General features: G+C 41.8%; 1 protein-coding gene across 1 annotated transcript in view; it reads right to left on the bottom strand.

Moving 5' to 3' along the window:
- Window positions 1-7,502: 7,502 nt before the first annotated feature.
- Window positions 7,503-22,869, bottom strand: part of LOC126455495 (dehydrogenase/reductase SDR family member 11-like) — a 66,234-nt gene continuing 50,867 nt past the window's right edge. The window contains exons 6-7 of the mRNA XM_050091246.1: window positions 14,891-15,043; window positions 7,503-7,798 (exon numbers count right to left, since the gene is read on the bottom strand). Coding sequence (XP_049947203.1) covers window positions 7,754-7,798; window positions 14,891-15,043 — 198 coding nt within the window. The 3' untranslated portion in view covers window positions 7,503-7,753. The remainder of the gene's footprint in view (window positions 7,799-14,890; window positions 15,044-22,869) is intronic.

The raw sequence follows: 22,869 nt of genomic DNA, 5'->3' as shown, positions 1-22,869 counted from the left end.
TTGGTCTCTCTCTACGATTTTTACCCTTCACGCTGCCCTCCAATACGAAATTGGTGACCCCATGATGCCTCAGAACATGTCCTACCAACCAATCCCTTCTTCTAGTCAAGTTGTGCCACAAACTTCTCTTCTCCCCAATTCCATTCAATACCTCCTCATTAGTTACGTGATCTACCCATCTAATCTTGAGCATTCTTCTGTAGCACCACATTTCGAATGCTTCTATTCTCTTCTTGTCCAAACTACTTATCGTCCATGTTTCACTTCCACACATGGCTACACTCCATACAAACACATTCAGAAATGACTTCCTAACAGTAAAATCAAGACTCGATGTTAACAAGTTTCTCTTCTTCAGAAACACTTTCCTTGCCTTTGTCAGTCTACATTTTATATCCTCTCTTCTTCGACCATCATCAGTTATTTTGCTTCCCAAATAGCAAAACTCCTTTACTACTTTGTCTCATTTCCTAATCTAATTCCCTCAGCATCACCCGAATTAATTCGACTACATTCCATTATCCTCGATTTGCTTTTGTTGATGTTCATCTTATATCCTTCTTTCAAGACACTATCCATTCCGTTCAACTGCTCTTCTAAGTCATTTGCTGTCTCTGACAGAATTACAATGTCATCGGCGAACCTCAAAGTTTCTATTTCTCTCCATAAATTTTAATACCTACTCCGAGTTTTTCTTTTGTTTTCTTCACTGCTTGCTCAATATACACATTTAATAAGATCGGGGAGAGGCTACAAACATGTCTCACTCCCTTCCCAACCAGTGCTTCCCTTTCATGTCCCTCGACTCCTATAACTGCCATCTGGTTCCTGTACGAATTGTAAATAGCCTTTCGCTCCCTGTACTTACCCCTGCCACCTTCAGAATTTGAAGGAGAATATTCCAGTCAACCTTGTCAAAAGCTTTTTCTAAGTCTACAAATGGTAGAAACGTAGGTTTGCCTTTCCTTAATCTAGCTTCTAAGATAAGTCGTAGGGCCAGTATTGCCTCACGTGTTCCAATATTTCTGAGGAATCCAAACTGATCTACCCCGAGGTTGGCTTCTACTAGTTTTTCCACTCGTCTGTAAAGAATACGCGTTAGTATTTTGCAGCCGCGCTAATTAAACCGATAGTTCGGTAATTTTCACATCTGTCAACACTTGTATTCTTTGGGGTTGGAGCTATTATATTCTTCTTGAAGTCTGAGGGTATTTCGCCTGTCTCATACATCTTGCTCACAAAATGGTGAAGTTTTGTCAGGACTGGCTCTCCCAAGGCTGTCACTAGTTGTAACGGAATTTTGTCTACAACCGGGGCCTTGTTTCGACTCAGGTCTTTCAGTGCTCTGTCAGACTCTTCACGCAGTATCATATCTCCCATTTCATCTTCATGTACATCCTCTTCCATTTTCATAATATTGTCCTCAAGTACATCACCCTTGTATAGACCCTGTATATACTGCTTCCACCTTTCTGCTTTCCCTTCTTTGCTTAGAACTGGGTTTCAATCTGAGCTCTTGATATTCATACAAGTGGTTCTCTTTTCTCCAAAGGTCTCTTTAATTTTCCTGTAGGCAGTATCTATCTGACCCCTAGTGAGAAAAGCCTATACATCCCGACATTTGTCCTCCAGCCATCGTTGCTTAGCCATTTTGCACTTCCTGTCGATCTCATTTTTGAGACGTTTGGGCCGGCCGGAGTGGCCGTGCGGTTAAGGCGCTGCAGTCTGGAACCGCAAGCCCGCTACGGTCGCAGGTTCGAATCCTGCCTCAGGCATGGATGTTTGTGATGTCCTTAGGTTAGTTAGGTTTAACTAGTTCTAAGTTCTAGGGGACTAATGACCTCAGCAGTTGGGTCCCATAGCGCTCAGAGCCATTTGAACCATTTGAGACGTTTGAATTCCTTTTTGCCTGCTTCATTTACTGCATTTTTATATTTTCTCCTATCATTAATTAAACTGAATATATCTTCTGTTACCCAAGGATTTCTACTAGTCCTCGTCTTTTACCTACTTGATCCTGTGCTTCCTTCACTACTTCATCCCTCAAAGCTACCCATTCTTCGTCTACTGTATTTCTTTCCCCCATTCTTGTCAATTGTTCCCTTATGCTCTCCTTAAAACTCTGTACATCCTCTGGTTGAATCAGATTTTCCAGGTCCCATCTCCTTTAATTCCCACCTTTTTGCAGTTTCTTCAGTTTTAATCTACAGTTCATAACCAATAGATTGTGGTCAGAGTCCACATCTGCCCCTGGAAATGTCTTACAGTTTAAAACCTGGTTCCTAAATCTCTGTCTTACCATTATATAATCTATCTGAAACCTGTCTGTATCTCCAGGCTTCTTCCATGTATACAACCTTCTTTTATGATTGTTGAACCAAGTGTTAGCTATGATTAAGTTGTGCTGTGTGGAAAATTATACCAGGCAGCTTCCTCTTTCATTTCTTATCCCCAATCGATATGCACCTACAACGTTTCCTTCTCTCCCTTTTACTACTACCGAATACCAGTCACCCATGACTATTAAATTTTCGTCTCCCTTTACTATCTATAGTTTCATTTGTTTCATCATACATTTCTTCAATTTCTTCGTCATCTGCAGAGCTAGTTGGCATATAAACTTGTACTACTGTAGTAGGGCTGGGCTTCGTGTCTATCTTGGTCACAATAACGCGTTCAATAAGCTGTTTGTAGTAGCTTACCCACGCTCCTATTTTTTTATTCATTATTAAACCTACTCCTGCATTACCAGTATTTGATTTTGTATTTATAACCCTGTATTCACCTGACCAAAAGTCTTGTTCCTCCTGCCACCGAACTACACTAATTCTCACTACATCTAACTTTAACCTATCTATTTCCTGTTTTAAATTTTCTAACCTACCTGCCCGATTAATGGATCTGACATTCCATGCTCCGACCCGTAGAACGCCAGTTTTCTTTCTCGTGATAACGACGTCCTCTTGTGTAGTCCCCGCCCGGAGATGCAAATGGGAAACTATTTTACCTCAGGAATATTTCACACAAGAAGACACCATCATCATTTAACCATACAGTAAAGCTGCATAAGAATGTGAAATGAGATGTGGCCTGAAAGGAAAGTAAATTCCCTCTTGCTTAGCATGCTATTTTATGTCTGATGTAGTGACGTTCTGGAAATTAAACTCAAATCAGCAGATGTAGCAGCTAAAGAACAAAGAAACTACTCACTATAAAATTTAGTTTTTGCTTTTCAGAAACGATCTTTGGCTTCATGTGATGTAAGGTGCAATGCGCACACAACACAACATTCAACAACTCTACCGAGAAAGATGGAGGTGGATGTTGCTTTAAATAAAATCGTTCATGGAAAAATTAAACTCGATTATTGACAAAAATAGACTGTATAAAATAAGGAGACTCTAATACCTACGTAATTCTTTCCTTGCAAAAATTATAACATTTAAACCAATTGCGTTATTTGTGACATAATGAAAACAAAGAGATCAAATTACATTAATCACGAATGTTATTAATTACCTAAGGGACAAAAATTTCCTTGAATCAATAGTTCTGACAAACAAGAATTTCATTCCTGTGCATCCATTGGTTACCTTGAAAAATTTGTCCCAAAATCTTTGCTTTGAGTGCAGTCAATAACAAGTTTTCATCTTCATAACAAAGTATCCCAGATCATTTCTCTCAGATTCACAAATATCAAGCCACCTTCTCTACAAAACTCAATTGCTCGCTACTATGCTTCAAATAAGAAAGCCTCGGCGCTACACAATTGACAGATCATCAAGCGGACAACAGATGAACGTAAACACAAAGTCAAGAATGTTATTCACTGCTCGTGCGGTGCGATCGAACATCTTTGTCAATGTACAGCATAGGTGAATTATTAACAAATGCAGAAAACATATGGCAAAAGTACAATTTTTTAATATCTTGCCATTTTATACACAGGACAATTCAACTTGGTCAGGTAGGTGGAGTGAGAGGGTTCGGGAAATCCGATAACGCTATCAGTGACATCAGGAAATTACTTTGTCCAAGAACCAGCACTGCCTGCAGGTTTATGTTTCATGTTTCTAGTTTCAGGCGGAAATGAAGTCATTTGGAAGAGGTTCTCAGACAATTATCTGTAGCGTATGGTTGTGGTATCCTGTATCTCCTTGCTTTCCTAAGTGAACGAAAGCTTAATGACGAAACACTGTGACAAGGTAGGTGTACCACTCTGATATACACTATAAACCGACGCAAGTGTCGCTGGCGACGTCTATGGCCAAAGCCTGCATCCAGTGCAGTTAACAAAACGTGTATCACTCTTGTTTAATGTAACCCCTACCTCATTTTCCTTCACACAACAGATTTCGTTCAACGCAACATGTTTCCAGACAAAAACTAGCTGCCCTTTATTGTAAGGAGATATATTTAATGACTGGATTGCATCTGAAATACCCTCATGTAAGATTATACTAATCTTATATGCACAATTAGCGATAACTTCATACGAAATAAGTTTTGAGTTTTTATATGTATGTAAATGTTTAATTTTTGTGTTCGTTCTACAGTGCATAAAAATCGTTCTTCGACAGTTGTGGATAAATAGGTGAACAACGTAGATAAGCATACAGCTCTTAGCTGGACTGAGAGTGATAGCAGCAGCCCTGGGTAAGAAACGATCCTGAGAATATTTCTGTATTTATCAGGAAATAATATGTCAATATCTCCAACTTTATTGCTTGTAATAGCTCCGATAGCATTTTTATAAATCTTGCGACGTTGTTGTAAGTGGGACAGTAGATGTGTGTTATGGGATTTGTAGCTAGGTTCTGGCGAAGAAGAGTCGCATTGAGGCAACTCGCTGCAGATGTTGCTTTTTAGAACGGCACTGACCTGTTTGTGGAGTGGGACAAAAAGAAGCGAACACATTACCCTCGATAGTGGAGGGATTGCTTTTAAATGACTCTGATATTTTAGTCAGTTTTGATGTGGTTTCTCTTTTCACTCACGTTCCTCTCTCTGATTCGTTGCAGCTAATTGAGATTAAGTTTGGTGGCGAGTTAACAAATCTGTTTCGACATGTGCCGACTTCCACTTACTTTTTATTCAATGGTCAGCACTATGAACAGACTGATGGAGTTGCAATGGGAAGCCCGTAGTCACCTATTGTGGCCAATTTGTTATGGAGGACTTTGAGGAACGAGCATTGGAGTCAGCGACCTTGAAACCTGCGTGTTTTTTTCAGATGTGTAGACGATACTTTTGTTGTTTGGCCTCATGGTAGTGAGAATTTTAACCAGTTTTTGGAACACCTGAATTCAATCCACCCGAATATTTAGTTTACTAGGGAGGTGGAAGAGAATGGATGCCTTCACTTCCTTGATGTGTTGGTCAAAAGGAAGACTGATGGTAGGTTGAGACATTCTGTTTATAGGAAGCCTACTCAGCCTGACTTGTATCTGCGACCTGATAGCTGTCACCATCCAGCTCCGCGTGAAGGAGAACTTCGTACCTTGGTGCACGAGGCCCACGATATCTCAGACCCTGAGAGTTTGGCAGCTGAGCTGTCACATCTCGAAGTCACCTTTCGTCAGAATGGTTACAGTGAGAGGCAGATCAAACGTGCTTTGCGCTATCAGCCTTCTGTGCAACGGGTGAGTGACGATAGCAACGAAGTGGCACCTAAGTCTACCGCCTTTTTGCCTTACGCAGGAAGCATTTCCAACAGGATTGGCCGTATTTTGCGGAAATATGATGTGAAATGTGTTTCTCGACCACCTTCTAAGATTAAGGCCCTGTTGGCGTCCGTTAAAGATGATCTTGGCTTGCGTAAGGCGGGGGTCTAGGTCTATCATATTCCTTGCACTTGTGGCAGGTCATATATTGGTCAGACAATCAGGTCTGTAGAAGACCGGTGTATTGAACATAAGCGTCACACACGCTTACAACAGCCGAGCAAATCCGCTATTGCAGAACATTGCCTTGACACCGGTCATCTTATGGAATACAACAACAAGGAGATTCTGGCTTGCACATGCAGCTATTGGGATAATGTTATTAAGGAAGCTGTTGAAATAAAACTATCAAGCAACCTTATTAACAGAGATGGTGGGTTTTGTTTAAATGCTGCTTGGAATCCGGCTCTGTCTCTCAACAAAAAACAGAGGGACAGTATTAGTGCTACCTCACCTGTTGATTAATAGTCACTATCGATATTTCTGATGTTGGTTATCTTTGTTTGTGTTAACACTTGTTCTGTGTGTGGTATCTTCCTTGTTTCTCCCCTGTGAACCGAGGTAATAAATTTTCCTGCACATTTCTTCCTTCTTGCATTTTTGCCTTGAGAATGGGAGTGCGTGCTCCTGCCGAAATATCGGCGGTGATTGACGACGTCACCCGGCAGCAAACCCGTAAGTTATTTGAGAAAGATACTACCCGTTTTATTTGTGACACCACCACTACCGAAATGAAACAATAATAGTGTAACTAGGCGATTTGTAGTCAACAAAAGCCATTTCTCTCTCTTCCTTTTTTTACAAGGGAATAAGAAAATTAAGTTAGTGAAAAAGTCCCTCGGTACTGACTTCTGTTGCTTCAGTCACTGCGAACTTTTACAACCAAACTCCCTATGTTTTTGAGGAATAAATGGCAACATAGTCAGCAGGTATTTTTATTGTGCAACTGATAAACTTGGCTGGTCTTTCAGAGAAAGTATGGCATAGCATTGATCTGTTATTTTCCTTCTTCGTTTGAAATCAGTGACACTTTTCCATTCTTCGTTTGAAATCAGTGACACTTTTCCATCCTTCTGTGTCAGAGTAAGAATTTTTAATAGAGCTTCATATACGAGAGTGTGAGTCACCTCGATGAGACTGTATTTGGTATCTTACTGCCTCCAATGACAACAACGCTTCAACAGCGTCTTCAAATTCAGAGAATGGAGTTGTGTTAATATGAATCGTATGAAACGGGTTCGAGAGCTTTAGCTGATGGAACCGCTGACGTAAGTACTGCTATGCACAAAGACCATGTACCTTCTAGCAATGAATGTTTCAAAGATTTTCTCTATGATGTGACACTTGTAATAGTCTACGGTCATGCGACAGAGTACTAAGATCACAAGAACACTGAAAACACGTTTTGAAAAACAGAATGGGCTTAGAACGTAGACCATTTCCACTCTGTGTATATATTTCTTTGTCTGATATTGAATACAACTGAAATTGTTAACCCCAACCAATTACGTGAATTGTTTCATAAGTTGTCATTCACTCACATCTTAATTTTTAATCTCTCACTGTGACACGGGAACCTTACGACCATCCACTCCATAACAGAATACTTGTGTTAATAAAGTTTGTTGACACATCTGAGTACTTATCCCATGAACCTCAGAAAATTCGCTGGATTGCTTCACACGAATAGACTGACTCTGTTTCTCTGTGATACGTTGTTTGCCAAATTTATTTCTCATTGTTTATTCTTTTACTGAGGTAATGGTAATACAACAGATGCAGTTTTCCGCTCTTAGGCTAGCTGAGCTTTTTCCAACTTGACCATACCTACTGATGGAGGATTAACGTTTAAAAACAAGCTACAATCTATAGAATTCCATTACCAAAGACTACACCGATAAATTATTTTCATGGTTGTTTACACATGTATTTGGATTTTCTATTACGTTTAGCGTCACATATGCAAGTACGCCTACTTTAAGAGAATCGTAGATTCCTTCGCAAACTTTATGAAGCACTTTAATTTTTCATCAGTTCAACAAATCTCCGGTTGGACGAAGGATAATATCGCAGACCTGCAACAGAAAATGGTTAATTATTCGCAACAATACAAGCAGCAGACGAGAATAAACACACCTAAATCACTGAGATATCTAAGGGCGTCAAAGTAAAGATGTAAATAGACATTTTATTAAAATCATTTTGGCGTGTTATGCTCACCAAGTGTACCAGCAGTGTGTACATTAAAGTCATTGCGTCCATTTGTAAATAAATACTGTCTAATCTCACTACAGGTATTTTACTAACTCGCAATGTATTTCGGATACTGTGAGTCCGTAATCAGTAGCCTCCTGTTTGTTCAACTTAAGCGCCTGGTTCTGTATTTGATCATTCTACCCTGTTGTCTGCCAGTTATATGTCTTGTATATTGAGTGTGTGGAAAGTTAAAATCTTAGTATAAGATTACTTCTAATTAGGTAATGACCTGGTCTGTTATAGCATGGCAGGTTATGTTATGTCATACCGCATGTCAATAAGTTAATATCGTTGCAGCAGTACAGTATGCAGTAATTTCTTTAATGTGTGACAGTAATAAAATGCATTCATTGCGCTGGTTGGTACAACTGTACACTGCACGAAAAATCTGTTGACAGTATTGGAATGTTTATTGTCATTTATAGATTTTAATTTTGTTTATATTTGTGGAGTATGCATCAGCAAGCTAATAAATACGTAGATATAGTAAATACTGTAACTATAAAATACATGTTACAGACAGTAAACAATCAACAAACAATGATTTAAAATGCTGTGTTGGTAGTAAGTACAGGGTGTTACAAAAAGGTACGGCCAAACTTTCAGGAAACATTCCTCACACACAAAGAAAGAAAATATGTTATGTGGACATGTGTCCGGAAACGCTTACTTTCCATGTTAGAGCTCATTTCATTACTGCTCTTCAAATCACATTACTCATGGAATGGAAACACACAGCAACAGAACGTACCACCGTGACTTCAAACACTTTGTTACAGGAAATGTTCAAAATGTCCTCCGTTAGCGAGGATACATGCATCCACCCTCCGTCGCATGGAATCCCTGATGCAGCCCCGGAGAATGGCGTATTGCATCACAGCCGTCCACAATACGAGCACGAAGAGTCTCTACATTTGGTACCGGGATTGCGTAGACAAGAGCTTTAAAATGCCCCCATAAATGAAAGTCAAGGGGGTTGAGGTCAGGGGAGCGTGGAGGCCATGGAATTGGTCCGCCTCTACCAATCCATCGGTCACCGAATCTGTTGTTGAGAAGCGTACGAACACTTCGACTGAAATGTGCAGGAGCTCCATCGTGCATGAAACACATGTTGTGTCGTACTTGTAAAGTCACATATTCTAGCAGCACAGGGAGAGTATCCCGTTTGAAATCATGGCGGTGAATCGAGGAAGTACATTACATACTGACGAAACTAAAATGAACTCTAACATGGAAATTAAGCGTTTCCGGACACATGTCCACATAACATCTTTTCTTTATTTGTGTGTGAGGAATGTTTCCTGATAGTTTGGCCGTACCTTTTTGTAACACCCTGTATATGTTATAGTACGAACACAGGTACCTAAACACATTTTAAATTTTGTGAACACATCTGCTTTAAGACCGTATCTGTTGTCAGTTGACGTATATATTTTCAAGGTATAAAGGCGCTTATTGTTGTAAACTGTCACTAGATGACTAAACCCGATGTTTCCCCCACTGCTGCAGTATACCCAGGGGAAGGTTGCTTTAGCCTCGGCCAAAACATCGGTTTTATTCTCCAGCAATCCCTCCCGCAGAAGACATGATGAGTCTCGCCCATATCGGGTAACGCTTCCTACGACCTTAATAACAGCCTCACTTCCCCTGTCATGGATGCGTTCACAGTTTCGCATAGGAAGTGTGTCATAAAAATGTATCCTCCCCTGATGCAAGCAGGCCAACAACTGTTGTAACCCGTCCGCGATACCATAGAAACTCGCAATGAGGCAGAGTTTACGACTGAGCTGGTCCAACACATGTTCTGTCCGGGAGAGATCTAGCGATCTTGCAGGCCACAAGACTCTAACTCTGCATATCCAGACACTTCAAGGACACGTGTCATGTGTGGAAGTGCAGTGTCACATTGAAAAATGGCATAACGATCCTGTTGCATGAGAGGAAACCCTTCCAGGCAGCGACATCTCTTACGTGTCGCTCTGCGGTCATAGGATCCTCAGTGATTTGACCTGAACTCAAATCTGATGGCTTGTCACACCAAGAGGTCAGATGTAAAAGAACTATTCCGCTCTGAATCGCTGAAAGAACAGGACCTCTCCCTAGGTTGCCGCCATATTCGCTGACGATGGTCATCCGGGGTCGTGCACAGATACGTTTCGCCGCGCAGCGCAGTGTAACACCATTCATCAACAAGCCGCGCTCTTTAGTCACGGCGCCAGTCGAAACGCACGTATCTCTGTCGTGCTGGTGACGTCATGCTACGCAGGGGACGGTAATTCCTTAGTCTACCTGCTGGAGGTCTCTGACCAATGGCGCGGTGTTAGACAGATTGTTGAATAAATTTTCTCGGATGAGAGGCGCAGGTATGAAGAGGTAATATGCACTTTGGTGCACAATTGAGTGATTCTCCCTCTTGCGGTCAGATGTAGAGAACCGGAATCTTGAATACAAGTATGCTTGCCCACACATTCCCATGCAGTCTAGAATAAGGCCACGTCGCAAATCTGGATATTGCACGATTCGACCTAGTGGGCAGATGAAGAACTCACGTATTTTCGTCAAGTGAAGGTAATGCTGTTTCACTCGAGGACTTGGTATCTACGTGTCCTTCATAGTCGTCAGTCAACACCTGACACAGTTCATGCCCCTCGTATACCCTGTGAGGACTGGTTATGACACTGGACATGACCGACACTAATGCACTCCGATACCCATTCTACCACTTAAAGGAAATTACAAGTCTGAGCATACACATACCCAACGATGAAGTGTACATCTACGAAATTAAGTTGAAATCCGACAGTATATTCTGGATGTTTCACATATTATGTCAAGCAATGTAACTGACTATGGAAGAAGGAGGAAAGTAATAATGCTTACGAAGAAGTGACTGATAGACATGTATGGTTTGGCCGTGAAAGTGGTTCCTGTTTATGTACCCCAATAGATTGTGAACAGTGTGTGCCTCTGAAGAAACAGCTTTCAGAATAGGACAGATATTACAACTAAACTTAAACTGAAATAGTAATAGTAACCATTACCTGGCAGTCCACAAGTGGGAATACGATTTAACATTGTTACATTGTTATTATCACGTTGCTGAGGACTATATGGGTAGATCACGTAACTAATGAGGAGGTGCTGAATAGAGTTGGGGAGAAGAGGAATTTGTGGCACAACTTGACTAGAAGGAGGGATCGGTTGTTAGGACATGTTCTGAGGCATCAAGGGATCACCAATTTAGTACTGGAGGTCAGCGTGGAGAGTAAAAATAGTAGAGCGAGACCAAGAGATGAATACACTAAGCAGATTCAGAAGGATGTAGGGTGCAGTAGTTACTTGTAGATGAAGAAGGTTGCACAGGACACGGTAGCATGGAGAGCTGCGTCAAGCCAGCCTCAGGACTGAAGACCACAACAACAACAATAAGAACACTATCATATTCCCTCATGATTATTTAATTAAGAACAAGAGATCACCAGCACGTGTATCAAAAGATTTGTTGTACAGCCATCCTCTTACGCAGTGTACTTTTGATATTATCTTTCAGTATATGCTACTGTTAAATTCCTCTTTTATTTTTCCAGTGAACCTCTATCTCAAGCTATCATTTCTTGCCATCTTTAAAGTGTTGCTGTATGACTAAGTACCTGTGTCTATTTGCTGGGCCGGTATTTGGCGCACACTCGGGGCTAGTCATCCATAGAGCACCGTTGTGCGTTCCTGCGGTTCGCGAACTACCATCCTCGCCCACCTTCTGGCCTCCAGCCAGGCAGCTGCTGAGAATATGTGCTGTGGTTCTGATGTGACAGAAGTACGGCACGCTTTCAACTACACCCCTGCCCTGCTCAGACTCACTTCAATGCACAGAATCCAAATCTCAAGAACTTTATTTTAATACCTACTAACAAAGAAGTATAACGACTGCAGTAAATCTGCAGCTAGTAGTGCACCTATATGACGCAGCCCTTTTCTTTTTTAATACTGAGAATGAAATGCATCTCCATCTGTTCTCTTCACGCAGCACTTTCTAAGACTTGAAGGCTTGTGGAAGAGAGAACGAGAATAATCAAGAATGGACTGAGAGGAACCCAAAGATTTATGTAATTACCGTAAAACCCCAACAGCGTACACAGAAATACCTACACTGAAGAGACATAACACCAGAACCAGCTGCTTAACTGCGTATTGGTCAACCTTTGAAGCAAAATACAGCAGCCATTCTGCGTGGTATGGAATGGTGAAGTTCTTGGTAGGTTTCCTGAGGTATGTGGCGTCAGACTAGAACGAAAAGATACCACAAATCACGAACTTGCGGTTTCTGGGAACGGAGCTGGCACCCGGTAGCATTCCAGATATGTTCTATCTGGTTCACACCAGACGATACTGGTGATCAAGACAGTTAGGTGAATTCATTGTAACGCCCGCCAGATAACTTCCCAACTTGTGACACGGACCGTTATCCTACTGGAAGGTGTCAGAGCTGCAAGAAGAGATGTAGGAGGTCCACGGTGACATAATAATGTTCACGTACTTCACAGCAGTGAAGGTGACTTCGATTGCTTCCACAGTTCCTGTGTAAGCCTAGATAAATGTCCGTCATAGCACAATACTCAGCCAACCGGCCTCAATCCATGGCGAACAATTCGTCACAATCAATAACCTGGTAACGCAAAACATGCGATTCGTTCGACCAGGTCACACTTTTCCACTGATCCGCCGTCCTATCTCGATTATCCAGTACCCACAGCAATCGTAATTATTCGGTCGGCGTCGGACCACGTTGGAGTCGTCTGCTTTTGAGGCTCGTGCTTTGCATTCTGCAACATTTGTGTGTGCACCAGCACTGTACTCTGTAGTCACATCTGCCACAAATCACCGCCTAGCCCGCTTCACAGTGTGGGCAAGACTCTCTGATTTCACGTTCTATGAGGAGGGGGGAGGTCCACAACGTTGTGACCCACGTGAACCCGCCGTCCTTCAACCACTTTCTGCATCCACGTCCGAACTCCGGAAGCCCCCGTACCGTGCATGGCGAGGGGTACGAAGTATCGCTACCAATCATTTCCTTTCCTGTTCTAGTCGCATACAGTATTTGTGACCCCTAACTTCTCTCATTTTATCTTCGTGGTCCTGACGCAAAATGTAGTTTGGCGGCAGTAGAATCCATCTGCAGACGGCGGAAAGGGCGTCGTCTTCCCTCCAGGGATTCCAGTTTTAGTTCCGTAACAATTGCGTGCTCATCGAAGCTACGGGCAACAAATCTAGCAGCACGCTTTGAACTTTACTGACCTACAGAATTCTTTTTGTATAAGCGCCACACCCTACTGTAACAGGGGAAGAAAGGGAACCAGCTTAGAAATGCTCCTGTCACAGCACAATAAAAGACGATTACGTTACTCTGTAGAAAATCCAGAGAAAAGTGGGTAAGCAGCTGCCTGAATACCCATTCAACATCCCTCACTATAAATTTTTGGTATGCGAACATACTATAGCCTTTTCGTGCTGTAATAGAGTAGCTGAGAGACAGTAACGGTAGAAGAGAGACACAGAGGGAGTGAGGGAAGGAGGGAGAGAGAGAGAGAGAGAGAGAGAGAGAGAGAGAGAGAGAGAGAGAGAGAGGGAGGGATGGAGACAGACATTGGAAGAGAGAGGGGAGAAGTGGCAGTGAAAGAGAATGTGATGGATGAAGGTAATAACAGTTGGAACCAAAGAGACAAGAGACAGTGCCAAGGAAAGAGAGAGATGAGTGGAACTGTACATAAGCTTGGGGTCTGGAAGCCACTCTCCTTCTCTCCGCCCCTACCCCCCCCCCCCCCCCCAGCCTAAGACATGAAAAAGTTTGGCTGCTTCCCCCAACCCACGCACGTGCTAAAGCTTCCTAGCCTAGGCGTCAAAGCCCCAAGGCAACCATCCCAAAGGACAAGTGTGGAGAGGAGAAAATGATGGCTGAAGAAAAGGATAGCATATTCTAAGCTAGAAAGAAAGAGATATTGACGTGGGAGAGAAAAAGAGTGGGAAGAAGTCAATGGATGTGGGGCAAAGAGAGACAGTAAAAGTGACAGAAGGAGACAGAAATAAGGAAGAGCAAAAGAAAGGCATGAGGACAATGACAGTGGGAGAGACAGACAGGAGAAAGTCCAGTGAGATACGAAGTAGACATTGGGAAAGAGATATACATATACAGAGAGTAACAGTGAGAATGGGATAAAGGGTATAATCACCTCGGTACATTGAGAGATTGAGAAAAAGGGAAATAGAATGTTCAGTATTAAAAGAGTACGAATAGTTCACAAAGTGTCAAAATTTTTGAGGTAGTTGGTTCCTCACTTTTCTGTTAAAGTCTCTTAAAGAAGAGCATATTCGCCTTTTGTGCTCGAACAGCGATATATATTGATCGTGGTAATGTTGTCAAAATAATGCCTAAATTATTTTTTTCACAGTTACACAGAAGAGAATTCTCATATCTTTCTGTTCTCACACTTGCTATAACCTCCGTTGTTTCTTTTGAATTAACTGAACTAAATTTGCTAGTTTTATTTCTTATCCAATCACTTGTTTCCGATAACCTCAGCTTCGTCTGTGTCGCATAAATTCTACATGCCCACTGCTAAACTGCCAATATTGTAAATCTTACTATCGTACCTCAAAGTTGTAATTCAGTTATCACTATTATTATTATTATTAGTCCTTAATATAGATTTAATGGTTCTCTAAGACGGACTGTGTACGTTTGTAACCACCAATGTTTTAATTATAAACATTAATAATAGTGACAAAATTTAGACTTTTAATACCTATCGTTTTAATGTAGACTGTGCAAGATACAGAATTACCTGTCATAGAATACACGTCCGTAATTTTTCTAGGAAGAAGAATTGTCTAGTTAAATGACCATTATGAGTACGTACTTGAACACGTGGAGGTTGCGATAACATATAGATAACTGCATCCGCTATGTCCTCAGATTCCATGATAGGCATACGCATATTTTCGAGTACTTCAAGCGTATTCTTTTTTAAAGCATGGAATAATTCTGTTTTCACAAGTCCTGGTGATATTTCCTAAAACAAAGATGAAACGTGAGAAAACAGAAGATTGTGTTAGATTTTCCAATTTTTTTTTTTTTTTTTTTTTTTTTTGCCCCTTCATATTAACTATTTATCTACGGATATTTGTGTGATTCTTGAACTTATTACACTAGTTAAAGTATATTACATATAAGTGGGTTATTTGGCAAGTGAGGAACAATCGATCACTAAACGGAAACAACTATTTATCTACGGATATCTGTGTGATTCTTGAACTTATTAACCTAGTTCAAGTACATTACATATAAGAAGGTTATTTGGCAAGTGAGGAACAATCGATCACTAAACGGAAACAACTATTTATCTACGGATATCTGTGTGATTCTTGAACTTATTACACTAGTTCAAGTATATTACATATAAGAAGGTTATTTGGCAAGTGAGGAACAATCGATCACTAAACGGTAACAACTGTGAAAACAAAAAGTGTTACATTTGTAACAGTTAGCTACAAATTCCAGCTACTTTTCTACATAGCACAGCTCCGAGTTACTAATCTGTCGTAATGTTGTAACAACTGTACAATACCCTCTTCAAGGAAGGCCGCCTCCTAAGATTTCCGTAGTTTTCCATGCTGGACTGCAGCTCGTTGTCTGTGCTAAAATCTTGTCTTCATAACCGGCGGTTCATTTGCGCATAGATGATAAACAGAGGGAGCAAAGACCAAGCTATATGGTGGGTGATCAAACACTTCCCATCGAAAACGCTGCAGGAGCGTCTTCGCCACCCCTGCAGTGTGCGACCGAGAGTTGTCATGAAGAGGGAAATGCGTGGCAGTTACTTTATGTGGAATTGCATTAAATCAGGCGAAAGCTCCAGACAGGCACTCACATAATGCGAGAGACACTATTTTCTAGGCATTTTGCACCCTCTGTGCACGCTCAGAACTGAAAGGAGCGACGTGACACTATCTACGGGCGGACAAGATAAACTGCGCAACACATCTGAGTCAAGTTTCATCGGATTCTCACTGCGGTTTCCATTTTACGACCAATTGTTCCTTTCTTTCTTAATTGTCCTCATACAATGAGCAGTATGGGTTTTACAGCTAAGTTACATGACTTGTATAGTCTAGAAGATATTGCGTAAGGTTTTTAATAATTTTCACTGTTCAAATAATATGAAACTCGTAAATCAAGTACAATTTCTGTGATGTAATTCATTTAGAGTTCCTTAAACGTCTTACGTTAGACGCCATCGAATGTATGCTGTTGACTTCACTAAATGTCTTCATGTGCGCGATGGTGTCAGTCTAGAGAATTCCTTGGATAAATTTGATTGGCATATCGTGTGAAAACTTCTTTGACCGTCCTAAGAGTCACATATGTTTGTCATATGAACTCTACAGTTGAAGCCTAGTCTCACTCAGCCATATTAACGAGCCTACTATTTGTCTAATCGTACGTCAGTGTTATGAGACAGATGCTTCCCAGTAACTGTGTAATGTATCCATAGAATGGCGTGTTGTCCTAGTTAGTGGAACAACTTATACATATATTACTCAGTCAAAAGCCTTCAGAAATCCGTATCCAGTAGTTGTGTTACGTAAGTAAAACTACATAAAGCCTCATTTTGCTACTTTTTAGCAGTTAAACTTTCACGGTCAGTTTTCCATTACGTTCTGTTAAATTGAAGGTAACGATTTGATTTATCTCCCCCTGAAACATAGAGAAAATTTGTACGTGCGTCTTATGGGATAGTTGATCTGGCAAAAACGTGAGATGGACACGAAGGACCAGAGCTTCATATACCCGTGTACCACACACACACACACACACACACACACACACACACACACACACACAAGCAGAAACACAGTGTCCCCGGAATAATGCGACCAACTTCAGAGGGTTGCAGAATGTGTGTTGAGGAACAGCTCTAGCATAGGAACCTGTGTCCTGAAACATCAACAGTGGTAGAATGGAGTTGAATAGAAAGTAAGTCAGTACTTTTCAAAATATTAATGAGGAATACAAGAGGCTTGAAAAAATCAGAAGTTTTCATATATTATGAAATTACAAGCATCATCTCTCTCTGTTTCCATTACTGTTCAAAATTATACGGGATAGGCACTGCAAAATTTATATGAAATTCTGCTTCCCGACAATGAATCAAATCTGGAAGACCGCCTAGTTGGGCACAGTATCTTTAGCGTCTAACACGTCTTTCAGTTCAATATTTTCTTTTATTTGTTGCCACTGAACCACAGCATCACTGATGAACGCTTAGATGCATGGTTTTTGTGTAAAACTGTTGCAGTTCCAATATATTCACTATGGAATCATTTAGTAGCAAATTTTTTTGTGTAATAATCAATGTATAATTTCATATTTGGGATCCATGGTTTATCTGTTGACTGCAAACCTTAGTGTTCGCCTCTTACAGATACAGCATGGTCGTATCTTTGACCACTGCATCTATCCAGCTGTATTTTCATCTTCTCTAACTAATTTTATTATTTACTTTTTAAAACTCTCACAATCATAGCCCCTTACCTCACGAAATCCTAAGAAACCATTTCTTCATTTCAAATTAATTTCTATTTGGGTTCTTAAAACCAAGTGCAAAAATCTTACAACACTAAATTGGTCTTTTCTGGAAGTAGTAGGGCAAGGAGAGAAGAGAGACCTATGATTCCAACGTAGAGATCATTCAGGAAAATCTCATGCGATTGTGCATGTCTTATTTTGCTGATGTCATCATCAGCATTTCCTTATCTCCACTCATTTGAGGATTTATGTCATGCGACTGCAGTTCGCACGCATGCCATATTTCGCAGACAACAGAACATCCACCCACCCTTCAACAGCTCTGCAAATTTTGCATTAAGAACACCCCACCCCAGCCACAGCCCCTTGCTACCGCGCACCTCGTGCTTCCACTCTGCAGCTATTTTTGCGTGACTTCCTTCCAAAATTTCTTTTAAGGACTGATTCACCAGTCCTCAGAGAGGTAACTTTGATTTGAAGGTCTATATTATCCGCCGTTGAATATGGAAACGGGTAAAATGTATATTTCTCTATAAACGATTAAAGACCAACATTTGCCATAAAGTATAAGTAACAAAACTGGAATTATTATTCACTGAATAGCCGTTTTTTATCATAAACACTTTCCCACAAACTCTGAAAATGTAAATATAAGCAAGTCCACTGTGGCATCCTACTTGCTCGTGTCACTCGCTGCACTGGCTGCACTGTAAAATCAAGCCCATTGTTCGATCATTGTACTACACAACAGATGGCTCAAATAGCAATCTGAACCTCCAACTGATTGCAAATTAATTATTTTTGCATTTAAGGTTTGGCATACATTCTGAAGTGTCTGTAAGCAGCTAAGCAGGCAGACTGAGTGTAACTACCCACAACATACAGTCTAACGAAATATTTCTGGGAAAGTGCAAGAAGCACAATGTTAATTTTACTATCTGAGGTTAATACATAAGAAACGCTGTCACAATATTGCTAAAAGAAAAGGTCTGTAGGGTAGAAGAAAGCATAGGTTAATTTCCAAAGGTACAGACAGTCCTTAAATTAGTGGCCAAATTTCTTAAGTGTGTGGGCCAGTGGTAGAGTTCACCAATTGACATTCTTAGAAATAGGGCCTTAAATCCGATGTCGTAAAACTATCCAGACCAGGCTTAGGCCTAAAAATTCAGCATCGTAAATTTACCCTGACTAGGTTTATAACTGTAGAAAAATTTGTGTTAGCTAAGCATTCAAATAGACAGACTTAATCTAATTACTCACAACACAGCCTCAACGTATATATTTCATCATTTGTAAACAGTTTTCAAGCATAGATTTAATAGGGGACACCGATAATGCATCGTGTTATTCAATAGAAAACATATAAACCATGCTTTACACTGGCCGTTATTGCTGTTATTACAATTAGCCCTGACCGGCTAAATTATACACTCCTGGAAATGGAAAAAAGAACACATTGACACCGGTGTGTCAGACCCACCATACTTGCTCCGGACACTGCGAGAGGGCTGTACAAGCAATGATCACACGCACGGCACAGCGGACACACCAGGAACCGCGGTGTTGGCCGTCGAATGGCGCTAGCTGCGCAGCATTTGTGCACCGCCGCCGTCAGTGTCAGCCAGTTTGCCGTGGCATACGGAGCTCCATCGCAGTCTTTAACACTGGTAGCATGCCGCGACAGCGTGGACGTGAACCGTATGTGCAGTTGACGGACTTTGAGCGAGGGCGTATAGTGGGCATGCGGGAGGCCGGGTGGACGTACCGCCGAATTGCTCAACACGTGGGGCGTGAGGTCTCCTCAGTACATCGATGTTGTCGCCAGTGGTCGGCGGAAGGTGCACGTGCCGGTCGACCTGGGACCGGACCGCAGCGACGCACGGATGCACGCCAAGACCGTAGGATCCTACGCAGTGCCGTAGGGGACCGCACCGCCACTTCCCAGCAAATTAGGGACACTGTTGCTCCTGGGGTATCGGCGAGGACCATTCGCAACCGTCTCCATGAAGCTGGGCTACGGTCCCGCACACCGTTAGGCCGTCTTCCGCTCACGCCCCAACATCGTGCAGCCCGCCTCCAGTGGTGTCGCGACAGGCGTGAATGCAGGAACGAATGGAGACGTGTCATCTTCAGCGATGAGAGTCGCTTCTGCCTTGGTGCCAATGATGGTCGTATGCGTGTTTGGCGCCGTGCAGGTGAGCGCCACAATCAGGACTGCATACGACCGAGGCACACAGGGCAAACACACAGCATCATGGTGTGGGGAGCGATCTCCTACACTGGCCGTACACCACTGGTGATCGTCGAGGGGACACTGAATAGTGCACGGTACATCCAAACCGTCATCGAACCCATCGTTGTACCATTCCTAGACCAGCAAGGGAACTTGCTGTTCCAACAGGACAATGCACGTCCGCATGTATCCCGTGCCACCCAACGTGCTCTAGAAGGTGTAAGTCAACTACCCTGGCCAACAAGATCTCCGGATCTGTCCCCCATTGAGCATGTTTGGGACTGGATGAAGCGTCGTCTCACGCGGTCTGCACGTCCAGCACGAACGCTGGTCCAACTGAGGCGCCAGGTGGAAATGGCATGGCAAGCCGTTCCACAGGACTACATCCAGCATCTCTACGATCGTCTCCATGGGAGAATAGCAGCCTGCATTGCTGTGAAAGGTGGATATACACTGTACTAGTGCCGACATTGTGCATGCTCTGTTGCCTGTGTCTATGTGCCTGTGGTTCTGTCAGTGTGATCATGTGATGTATCTGACCTCAGGAATGTGTCAATGAAGTTTCCCCTTCCTGGGACAATGAATTCACGGTGTTCTTATTTCAATTTCCAGGAGTGTATGTAAGTAACAGCAGTTTGCAGTTATAAGGATCTATAAAAGCTTTGTTAAAAACTACATCAGCAGTGTTGTTCACTTTGTTGAATACTTACTGTAAGTATTCCATCCGTGCAGTTGCATACTGCAAAACATGTCTTGCGAAAATAGGAACCAGTAGCCAACTACAACACCACAAACACGTGCATAACACAACTGTGTTACTAAAAAAGGAAGGAAAGAATAAGGTGTTTTTTATTACCAAAGATATTTCTTAGAGAATAGAAGAACATGTACAGCTTGTACACACACAATGATAGAACGTAGCACTGGCATATGCGACATCTCCAAGGACAACATCAGAGTTGATATCTCGAGAAACAGCTGTGGACCATAATTTACTGCGAGACGTCTCACACTTTGCAAGCACAAATTAAATATCGCGCACCTAAATTTTCTTTAATGTGCATGGATATCAGAATACAAACAAAAGCGCCACGAAAATTTCTCATTGTCTTAGCGTTGTTGCATATAATCGAGGCACTCTGTGTAGCACTTTTAAATAGACGTATGTAAATACGTCATTTAATTCGTGGATATGGTTATGATAGCATACGTCAACTTCTTTAAAAAAATCTAAAAAAAAGACGTTTATTGTGCTTCACAACAGTTACATATTAATTTGGTGAAAAAAACACTTTCTGCTGGTGCTGTCTTGTTTACGTTGAATGAATTGAATACTAAATGAATAACTATAGATAGTATAGGCACGTAACGTGCGACACATGAGAAAATGGAGACTGCACATTTAACACAGGTTGTCATGTGTTCACGTGAGTGGAACAACGCGCCCACCTCGTCTTGGAAGAAGATATTACACAGACGAGTATCCTTGCTTTGTTCAGGATATCTCCTTGAAGTTTAATACTTAACACTTCGTTTGCAGTAGTTGTCTCATTTTTCGTTCGACAGTTAGCAGCCACGGAGTCAGTGTCCTTTACACGAATTAGAAACATACATTTGGAGAACCACACAGTGTCTGTTGTCCAAAGAGGATCCTTTTCATGCAAATGATTCCAAACACCGCCACTATGAAAACACACAATTTCATCGCCACAACCAGTGTAAATTTGTTCCTCTTCACTTAGCTCATCCAGCTGCTATTTAGCAACAAGAGGCAACACGTCGTATGTTGCTAATTTAGCGTCCTATGTCCTGTATTTAAGCAACAATGTTACCTGCATTATTTCAGCAGAACTGTATTGAGGCGTTGGTTCTGGAAAGGAATTTGGGCGTTCTTCCATTCTGCACATATTACCTCCTACACGCACATAAATTCCCTTATGGTTTAATGACCATTATCGATCTGCAGCTACCGTGAACTGTAGTCACAATGCCAACTGCTGCACCACGTGCGGCTGTAGAGGAACTGGAGAACTGATGACTGAACACAGCAATGCCATGCACGCTGCGACCTGCTGATGCAACCTGAGAGACAGGTCAGGTCCAAAAGACTTTTCTCGGTATCAACAAAGGTTGAGAAACAAAGAACCAATGGCTAGGCACCATGGCTGCTGCGACCTGCTGGTGTAACAAGACAACAGGCAGATATCCCACTTGACAGCAACAGCTGTGCCGTTCATAATGGAGGCATGAATGCCAGGAAGCGAGTTCATTTACCGGACCCTGGACCCTGCGTACACATTAATTTACGCATTGGACGAATGGGATTTTACCATATACACAGAGGCTCTGAAGGAACAGTGGATGCAGGTGCCCATCGACCACTTGTGCTTTGATCGTCGTACTGACGAAGTCTCCAGAATTATTTCTCCAATTCTTCAAGAGAAGGACACATGATGTGACATGGGTTCAATACTTACCTGAATTCTGTGAATGAGAAGGTGGAAAACAGGAAGCGACCAAATAAATAATTGTCATGTACACAAAAAAAATATTTATTCATGAATGTGATTTTAGACTGCCGATAACAGTAATAAGATTGTCCATGTTTTCCAGTAATAACCACAAACCAAAACGTTCATCAGTTGGTCTCTTCCCCTCACTAATAGGTGAGGGATGTGTAGAACATTAGAAGAAGACTTTCCACTACCACACAATCCTCGTTTTACACTCTAAAGATCAAAGAGAGCTGTACTCCTTATCACATTATTTTCCACTCATTCATTCTAAATTTGCTTGGAATTATTGCAAACTCATAGCTGAACTGTACTATCGTGTGTATACGTGTGTCAGTTTCTTGTAGGGCTGTCTGGCGTTAGGCATTGGTTGTGATGCATCAGGAATCAGGTGTGAGGTGTCACGCATCAGGCATTAGGTTCGAATCTACGTTCTGTTAGTGGTAGACAGCAAGGAAACTCCTCATTCCGGCTTGCAGGTACAATACGTTATAACCAATCGTAGAGCAACATAGGTGTAAAACAAGTAGAGAGGCAAGGCATCCTTGTCACTCCAGGGAGGCA

This window comes from Schistocerca serialis, chromosome 2 (assembly GCF_023864345.2).
Source record: "Schistocerca serialis cubense isolate TAMUIC-IGC-003099 chromosome 2, iqSchSeri2.2, whole genome shotgun sequence".
Lineage (NCBI taxonomy): Eukaryota > Metazoa > Arthropoda > Insecta > Orthoptera > Acrididae > Schistocerca > Schistocerca serialis.
Note: the sequence above shows the minus strand (reverse complement) of the source record. Positions and strands in the feature narration are given on the sequence as shown.